The following is a 9798-nucleotide window of genomic DNA, read 5'->3' on the forward strand; positions in this document are numbered from 1 at the left end:
TCCTCCTCCTCCTCCTCCTTCTTCTTCTTCTTCTTCTTCTTCTTCTTCTTCTTCTTCTTCCTCTTTCTCTTCTTCTTCTTCTTGAAAGAGCAGTTTCTGTCAGAGCTCTCTCAGCCCCACCCTCCTCACAGGGTGTCTGCTGTGGGATGGGGAAGGGAAAGGAGTTTGTAAGCCGCTCTGAGACTCCTCTGGGTAGTGAAGGGCGGGGTATAAATCCAATCATCTCCTCCTCCTCCTCCTCTTCTTCTTCTTATCAGCTGCAATTCTGGGGGATCCCCAGGTCCCCCCGGAGGCTGGCGTCCTTACTGGAGAGCCAGTACCAGCCTGAGTAGACAATACAGACCTCGATGGACCTCTGATCTGACTCCGTGTAAGGCAGCTTCATGTGTTCAGGCGATGTTAGGACCACAACTTGCCTGGAATCCAGCTCTGAAATGCGGCATAGGATAGAGACACCGTGCTTCTGAGCAGAGGCAGAGTGCTCTCGTCTTTCCCCTGAAAAATGGTTCCCTCACCTCCCCGCCCTGCCCCGCCACCTCAAGCTAGGAGGGCGACGTAAAGGATATTGTGCGGTTCTGAGAGGCAGAACGGATCCCCCACCGCTCTCACGCTGAACGAATCAGGCGCACAATGTGTCACCTGCCCTTTTCCCTCTGCCAGCAGCGTTTGCCGCATTCGGCATGCCAATAAACTGGCTCGGCCTTGAATTGAATTATCGCCGTGGCCCACTGCCAAGCCGGGAGCCAGAAGGATCCCCGGAGTCTTCGTCAGCGTCCAACTCGGGCTGCTGGCAGGAGGGTTTTGAGCAAAATTCTTTGAGAAGATTCCAGGAGCCGTAATGACTGAAACGAGACTCCTGGGGAGTCGCTCTGTGGGAGAGGTTGGGCTGCCCGTCAGGAGGAGGAGAAGGAAAACATGGCTTCCTTCCTTCCTCCCTGGAGACGTGGACGAAGGCTGTTGTCTAGGATGGCGACAGCCAACTGGTGGCCTAAAAGCTTCCTCCAGCTCTCAGACTGGAGGCTGTTAGCCGGGCCCTGTAGCCTTTGCTCAAAGGCACCTGTAGGGGTTCTACTCAAGGCCGCAAAAACCAGTTACAGGCAGTGTTCCCTCTAAGCTTAGTGTGAGTTAGCTCACAGTTTTTTAGCCTCCGGCTCACATGGCTCAAGTGGTTAAGTCGCTGAACTGCAGGCTGTGGAAGGTCGGTAGTTCAGCAGTTTGAGACCTGGGTTGCTGCATGACGGAGTGAGCTCCTGTCTCTAGTTCCAGCTCCTGCCAACCTAGCAGTTCGAAAGCAAGAAATTCCAAGTAGATAAATAGGTACCACTTCGGTGGGAAGGGAACAGCGTTCCGTGCGCCTTGGTGTCCGGCCACATGACCACGGAAACGTCTTCGGACAGCGCTGGCTCTTCGGCTTTGAGATGGAGATGAGCACCGCAACCCTAGAGTCGGACTCAACTGGCTTTCGAGCAAGGGAGACCTTTACTTTTACACACATTTTTGCCTTAGCTCAAGAAGGATAGCTCCAGAGCAAACTAAGTTATGCAGCCGCCACACTGTTCGCTCGCAACTTCAATGACAGTAGCTCCCAAAGTAGAATGTTTGCTCACAAAGCTCCACAGCTTAGAGGGAGCATCGGTTACAGGTGGTGCCTTTCAAGGCAGCTTTAAAACGATCCACTTCATCTTTTCAGGGCCCGATCCCTTGGAATCTTTCACATGCACACCACAGACCCTATGCATTTCGGTTTCTGGTTCACACACAGATGCAATGTACCCAGTCATTTTCCTACAAGCAGGGAAGGAGGGAATCAGCTGCCTGGGGAGGTGGTGGGCTCCCCTTCACCGGCAGCTTTCAAGAAGAGGCTGGACGAGTATTGGTCAGAGGTGCTTTAGGCTGGTTCTGCATTGGGCAGGGGGTTGGACTGGAAGGTCTGTATGGCCCCTTCCAACTCTGTGATTCTATGGTTCTATGAAATCATTCGAAAAAGAACATTTTGCTCTTCCAGTGCTATAGCCCCAATGGAAGCTGTTGGCTCTTATCTTTGTCTCCTCTTCCTTTGGCAAATTCTAGATGAGCGCCATCATGGTGTAATGGGTGGAGTGTGTTGCTAGGAACTGGGAGACCCGAGTTCGAATCCCCCCTCTGCCAAGGAAGCTTGAAGGGTGACCCTGGGGCCAGTCACATGCCTACCTCCCAGGGTAAAATGGATGACAGGAGAATAATGTCAGCTGGTCCAGGTCCCCACTGGAGAGACAGCCGGGGGCATAAAGGAAGGAAATAAAAGAAAAGATTGTTGGGATTCGGTGATGTTTGAATAACACAGTGGGAGAGATCAGTGCCGAAGCACATTTTCTGGGGGTTCTCAGGCAGGTCAGACACACTTTGTACCCCTGGCCCATCTAGCTCAGTACTGGATACTCCGGCTGGCATCATGGACTCCTTCAGCCGAGCCTACCTCACAGGGCTGTTGAGAGGATACATTGGGGAAGGGACAGCCATATCAGGCCGGTAGCCAGGATTGTTTAATTTGGGGGAGCCTTTTAAAAAGTGCGGGGGCACTGAAACTCATGTGTGGCCCCCACTTCCTGCCAAAGATTTTAAAGGGTCCCTTTAAATGCTTTGGAGGAGGTGCGCACTGGGCCCATGTTCTTCCCATTTAAAGCAAGTTGCCGAAGAGACATACAGAGAGCTGTTGGGGGGAGAAAGGGTGGCGTGAGGCTTACTGCCACCACTGGCAGCAGCGAGCGTGGGAAATAAGTTGGGGGGCCTGGCCAGGGTGCTAAGCAGGGGGGCCCTGGTGGAAAGTCAGGGGGCCGGCCCCCAAAGCGCCCCACTTTAGCTACGGGCCTGAGCCATATATTATATTCATCTGAGCTTCCCGAATGAAAGACAACATCAAAGAACATAAGAGACGCCAATGTTGGATCAGGTCAAAGGCCCATCTAGTCCAACACTCTGTCACACAGGGGCCAAAAATACCAGGTGCCCTCAGGAGGTCCACCAGTGGGGCCGGGACATTAGAAGCCCTCCCACTGTTGACCCCCCCCAAGCACCAAAAATACTATAAACCTCGATCATGTCACCCCTCAGTCGTCTTTTCTCCAAGCTAAAGAGCCCTAAGCGCTTTAACCTTTCCTCATAGGGAAAGTGTTCCAACCCTTTTATCATTCGAGTTGCTCTTTTCTGCACTTTTTCCAAAGCTATAATATCCTTTTTAAGGTGTGGTGACCAGAATTGCACACAGTATTCCAGATGAGGTCGCACCATTGATTTATATAGCGGCATTATGATATTGGCTGATCTGTTTTCAATACCCTTCCTAATAATCCCCAGCATAGCATTGGCCTTCTTTATTGCAGTCACACACTGTCTCGACATTTGCAGTGAGTTATCTACTACAACTTCAAGATCTCTCTCTTGCTCTGCTCCAGAGGAGAGGCGTGTTGGTTTGCAGTAGAGCAGGTAGATTCGAGTCCGGCAGCACCTGAGAGACCAGCCAGATTTGGGGGGGGGGGCGGTGGGCTTCCGAGAGTCCAGGTTCCCTTCGTCAGACACAAGCAGGACTGGAGATCTCTGAGTCTTTATATCTCAGTCAGGAGGTGGGAGGGGTGTGTAAAGAATGCTTGCAAAGGATAAAGAGGGACCGCACACGTCGTAATCCGCTGGATTCGAGCAGAGGGGAAATGCGGGGGACAGGAAATCAGCATCTGGAGCAAGGTAAGAACCAAATGTACCAGATAGTTCAAGAAGGGTCGTCGCGTTAGTCTGTCTGTAGCAGGAGAAAAAAGCCAGAGTCCAGGAGCACCTTAAAGGCTATGTGGCAGGGGAGGAGCTTTAGTGAGTCGCGGCTCACTTCTTCAGATCCAGCTAGAATGTGAGTCCATCTCACATCATGGAGAGTTAAGTGATTTCAGATGCCAAATAACAATAGCTGGCACTGGTAACGAGACAAGAAACCTAGGTCTCCATTCAGTCCAGGAGGATGCGTTTTCTGGAGCTTCATGATCAGTTGCAATTCAGCAACTTTCTAATCTTTCTAATCTCCCTTTGGAATTCCTTTGTAAGAGAACTGCTCCTTTTAGGTCAGCAACTAAATGTCCTGGAAGGTCAAAAACCCCACTGGTTTCTGAATGTTGTGGTTTCTAATAGCAGTAAGAAAGAGTAAGAGTCCAGGAGCACCTGAAAGATTAATAAAATATTTGGCAGGGGAGGAGCTTTCGTGAGTCTCTGCGCCCTTTTCCAGATGCTTCTAGAACGGGAGTCCACCTGTCCTATCTATCGTTCAGATAGTTTGGAAGAGCAAAGAGAGACCCAGGATCAGAAATGGGAGTGGTGGGTAAGAGAACCCCTGTTCCCTGGCCCGCATTTCTTTTCCTTTCTCCTTCTCTGCAGGTCACCAAGATGCTGGCCGTGGTGGTGGTCCTTTTCGCCTTGCTCTGGACGCCCTACCGGACCCTGGTGCTGGTCAACTCCTTCGTGGACCGCCCCTACTTAGACCGCTGGTTCCTCCTCTTCTGCAGGGTCTGTGTCTACGCCAACAGCGCCGTCAACCCCGTCGTCTACAACCTCATGTCTCGGAAGTTCTGCCTGGCCTTCAAGAAGCTCTGCAAATGTGGGGCGGGAGGGCGGCCACCGCGGAGCTTCTATGTGGCCTCCAGCGGTTACAGCGGGAGGAGGCAGCCCAGTGTCCAGCCCCAGAGCAAAGGGGAAGCGGCCCCGCCGCAGTCTGTGGGTGAGAAGGACCCATCTGCCCTGCAGCCGGGGACAACGACATCACCCCACGAGAAGGAGAAGGAACTGTACTTCAGCGTAGTTTGAAGGGCCCCCCCCAACGCCTGCTGTCGTCTCCTGCCCTTCTCCGCCTGCTGCCGGGGAACTGAGACAGACTCACCTCTCCCTTGAGCTGGAATCAAAGTTTGGCCCTGGAGGAACTTCGTCAGGACTTGAGTCCGCAGGGACTGCCGCTCTCCCACGGGCTTGTGTGTGCCCTCCTCACAGCTTGGGCCAAACTGTGCAGTGACAGGAGGATCCAAGAGGGTCCACGCAAAGGCTTCTGGGGGGGGCTGCCATTCTCTTTTGCTGCTTTGTATGCTCCCCCCCGTCAAATGCCCCACCCCCACGACTGTCAAGGTAAAAGGTAAAGGTTTCCCTCGCTCGAAAGTCAGTCAAATCCGACTCTAGGGGGCGGTGCTCATCTCCGTTTCCAAACCGAAGAGCCAGCGCTGTCCAAAGATGTCTCCGTGGTCACGTGGCCGGCATGACTGGGCGCCGAGGCGCACGGAACTCTGTTCCCTTCCCACCGAAGCGGTACCTATTTATCTACTTGCCATTTCTTGCTTTTGAACTGCTAGGTTGGCAGGAGCTGGGGCCGGAGATGGGAGCTCACTCCGTCATGCGGTGCTCGGGTCTCGAACTGCCGAACTACAGACCTTCCGGTCTGCAGCTCAGCGTCTTAACCTCTGAGCCACCACGGCCCCTAAGACTGTCAAACAGAACTGCAAATAAGGAAAAAAGGGGCAAAGAAATTCTCACCGGCCCTCCTGCCTCTTCTTGCTTGGGAAGCTGACTCAAAAGACGGGAGGAAGGGGGTGGTGGTGAGGGAGGACCCCTCTGATCCTCAGGCACGATGCTTTGGAGAGTCCTCGATCTGAACAAAAGTCCAGCCGTGTCGAAGACTTGATCCAACACCCCAGGCCAGACAGGGAGCCCTTTGCGAGCACCCTCTGTCCCACACCAGCCACATTAAACGATGCATGAGCTTTCTGAAACGTCATTTTTAAAAAGAGAATCATATCTCGCCTTGCCGTCAAATCCCAAATCCCAGCTTACACAAAAGCTTAAAAAGCAAACATCAAATGCCATGCAAAAGAAAGCAGCCGCCTTGGAAGGGGGAGAAAGCCAAAACTGATCCACGGTTAAGACCTACCAAAGCTTTTTTTGCAGAAAAAAAATGGACAGAGGTGCCCTTGAGTGGCCAGTTCTACCTTTGAGGGGGGCTGATGGCCGGGAGCCGGACTAATGATTGGCTTCTTTCCCTGCTGGTGGGTTCCCCGAGCGATTGCCTGGCGGTGCTTGGAGACAGCAGGCTGTGTTAGCTGTGCTTTTGGTCTGCCCCACTCTGGCAGCTTTTGCAAGTGGTTCTGCAGCGGAGCGGAGCACCTTTTCCTCACCACTGGGCCCAAGGCTGCTTTAGTCCTGGAATGGAATGACACATGATTAACTGGGGAAGGGGAGAGCAGGCTGAAATCCGGACCTGGATGAAGGAATAGAGGGATCACAACCAATGCTCCCTCTAAGCTGTGGAATCCTGTTGTGAGCTACTGGCATCTACGTTGTGGGCGACTGGCGTTAAAGTTGTGAGCCAGCAATTTGGCGACTGCATAAATTAGTTTGCTCCGGAGCCCTCCTTCCTGAGCTAAGACAAGAACGTGTGAACCGGAAGCTAAACAACTGTGAGCTAGCTCACACTCACTCAGCTTAGAGAGAACACTGATCACTGATCACAACCACCAGAATCTCTTCCTCTAGTAGCCCATGCCTCAAGGGGAGGGCTGTGACAGATGAAATGCGGGCCCTTGGTGGGGAGAGGCAGCTCTCCAGCTGTGTGGGTCTCAGGCTGTGATTGGCACTGCCAGTAAGAAAAAGCACCTTGAAACAGAACCGACAGGTAACTCCTGTAGCTGCTTACCAACAAGTGTAACATGCACACACCAGTGAGCCGGGGAAAACAACCAGGCTGCTGGATTCTGTACTCATTGACGTTTCTGAGCAGTCTTCAGGGGCAGCCCCACACAGACCATGTTACAGTAGTCCAACTGCCAAGTTGCAGGGGATGTAACTAATAGGCAAATCTGAAGCCCCTTCCTGCAAAAATATTGTGGACTCAAAACTGAACCTTCAGGTTGGAATGAGTCATTATTCAATTTTCCCGGAGCAGAAGGAACAGGCAGAACCCCCACATAATATTGCCTCCGTTGCTACTTATGGGTTTCTCAAATGTCTATTCCCCTCACTTCCAAGAGCTCTTCTTGGCATGGGGGGGGGCCCTTATCTGCATATGTAGGTGGAGCATCTGCATATTCCATTCGAAAAGACAATCTGCGCGCACAAAACGTTACATCGGAAACAGCCGGTTGTGCCAGCAGAAAAGCAAAACACAGTCCAATAGCTGCGTAAACTTCTGTTGCTGTTGTTTTTTAAAAAGCCCCATTTGAAGGTATGGGGTAGATCGTAACACAGAAATAAAACCTAGAAATACATAAAAGCCAAACTCCAAAATACTTTGAACAGTTTCTAAAATGTTCGTCTAACCCCACAAGAACCAAAAAACGCGAAGCACGCCAGCAGAAAAACCAGAGCTCATCTGAAACCGTTGCCGAGTAGCTGTCTTTCCCTCCCAAGCAGAACCCAGCTCTGAAAGTTCAAAGAATCCCGCCCCCCCATTCTGATTTATGCCTCCCTCTTGTCAGGGCCCAAAAGGGCGGGGCGGGGTTGTGAAGAGGGGGAGAGATTCTCTGTTTAAATGTGCTTTTAATTGAAAATGTATAGAGCTCTTTCATCTTGCTTATTGTAGCTGGAATGCTTTAGTGTGCATAAACAGGCCGTTAAATCCCATCCTTTTTATTGGGAAAAAATTGAATCTGGCCTCTCAGAAAAGACTAATTTAATAGACTTTCCATCGCTCCATTAGGGAAGGGGGGGTGGAGTCCGTGGGAGGCTCAGAATGGGCCGTTTCACCAGCACGAGAGCTCTCAACGCGTGGGCCCCCCTGGGAGTAGGTCCAAACCCTTTCCACACCACATTCCGTCGGTCTCCCTGGGAGGCCGGCAGTGCATTCATTTCCTGGGAATGTTAGGCACCTTTCCCCCAAAGACCCAGGGAATGGCTAGTTTGGTGTAGTGGTTAGGAGTACGGACTGTAATCTGGGAGAACTGGGTTTGATTCCCCACTCCTCCACATGCAGATGCTGGTGGGACCTTGGGTCAGTCACAAGTTATTTCAGAGCTGTTCTCTCAAGAGCAGTTGTCTCAGAGCTCTCTCAGCCCCACTTACCTCACAGGGTGTCTGTTGTGGGGAGGGGAAGAAGAAGAGGAGGAGGAGGAGGAGATTGGATTTCTAGCACCCCCTTCACTCAGAGTCTCAGAGTGGCTTACAAATTCCTTTCCCTTCCCCTCCCCACAACAGACACCTTGTGAGGTAGGTGGGGCTGAGAGAGCTCTGACAGAAACTGCCCTTTCAAGGACAGCTCTGACAGAACTACGGCTTGCCCAGGGTAATCCAGCAGCTGCAAGTGGAAGGAGTGGGGAATCAAACCCGGTTCTCCCAGATTAGAGTCCTCACATTTAACCACTACACCAAACCACACACACAAACCACTGCACCAAAGCAGATCGTAAACTACTCTGAGACTCCTCCGGGTAAAATGCGGGGTACAAATCCAATCTCCCCCTCCTCCTCCACTTGCAGCTACTGGATGACCTTGGGCAAGCCATAGTCCTGTCAGAGCTGTTCTCTCAAGGACAGTTCTTGACAGAGCTCTCTCAGCCCCGCCTACCTCCCAGGGTGTCTGTTGTGGGAAGGGGAAGGGAAAGGAGTTGTAAGCTACTGAGACTCTGAGTGAAGGGCTTGGTATAAATCCAGTCTCCTCCTCCTCCTCCTCCTCTTCTTCTTCTTCTTGAAAGAGCAGTTTCTGTCAGAGCTCTCTCAGCCCCGCCTACCTCACAGGGTGTCTGTTGTGGGGAGGGGAAGGGAAAGGAGTTGTAAGCCACTCTGGGACTCCGAGTGAAGGGCAGAGTATAAATCTAGTCTCCTCCTCCTCCTGCATTACAGAGGAGGGACTATGGGCCACTGGAAGAGCTTCTGTTTTGCATGCAGAAGGTCCCTAACATCTCCAGTTAAAAAGGACCAGGCAGTAGGTGATGGGAAAGACCTCCACCTGAAACCCTGGAGAGCTGCTGCCAGCCTGAGTAGGCAAGTCTGACCCTGATGGACCAAGCGTTTGACTCAGTAGATGGTGGCTTCATTTGTGGAATGGCCGTGGCTCTGAGCCAAAACACGTACCTTGCATGCAGGAAATTCCAGGGTTCATTCCCTGCCACTCCAGCCAAAGATCTCAGGAGCAGATGTTGGGAGTTGCATTCCTTTGACTGAGAGCCAGGAGAGAGCTGCCACCAGTTGAATCGGAAAACATTGGCCCTTCCTGCACTCTCCTTTTCATCCGTGTCCACCGCGGTGTCCTCCCAGCAATTCTGCACTAAAATCAAATTCAACCTTCTTCTTAATCCAGGCGCTCCCCCCCCCATTCTGCACTAAAACTGAGTTCAACCTTCTTTTTGTTCTGTCCCCCCCATTCTGCATGACATTCCCTCCCTTCAGTGGTCAGCCCGGTTTCAGCCTGCTGTTGCCCCCAATTATTTGGAAGAAGAAGAAGAAGAGATTGGATTTATACCCCATGGCCCTTCACTACCCAAAGGTGTCTCAGGGCGGCTTACAAACTCCTTTCCCTTCCCCTCCCCACAACAGACACCCTGTGAGGTAGGTGGGGCTGAGAGAGCTCTTGACAGAAACTGCCCTTTTTCAAGAACAGCTCTTGTCAGAACTATGGTTTGCCCACAAAGAGAACATTGATATGGTACTTGATTACAACAGCTAGAATGACCTACGCTCAGTGTTGGAAACAAGAACAAAGACCTGAGATTTGGGAATGGATAAAAAAGTTGCTTTTCATGGTAGAAATGGACAAATTGACAAGAAAACTTAACAATAAAGAAGAAGAAGAGTTTTTTGCAGATTGGAAGG

The 9798-nt window shown here is 51.7% G+C and overlaps 1 protein-coding gene across 1 annotated transcript in view; it reads left to right on the forward strand.

The window, feature by feature from the left end:
* LOC107124668 (thyrotropin-releasing hormone receptor-like) overlaps positions 1-4818 on the forward strand; it is a 10757-nt gene extending 5939 nt beyond the window's left edge. The window contains exon 3 of the mRNA XM_015428160.1: positions 4393-4818. Within this exon, the coding sequence (XP_015283646.1) occupies positions 4393-4818 (426 nt within the window). The remainder of the gene's footprint in view (positions 1-4392) is intronic.
* The last annotated feature ends 4980 nt before the right edge of the window (positions 4819-9798 follow it).

The sequence above is a fragment of the Gekko japonicus genome, unplaced genomic scaffold (assembly GCF_001447785.1).
Source record: "Gekko japonicus isolate JY-2015 unplaced genomic scaffold, Gekko_japonicus_V1.1 scaffold1470, whole genome shotgun sequence".
Lineage (NCBI taxonomy): Eukaryota > Metazoa > Chordata > Lepidosauria > Squamata > Gekkonidae > Gekko > Gekko japonicus.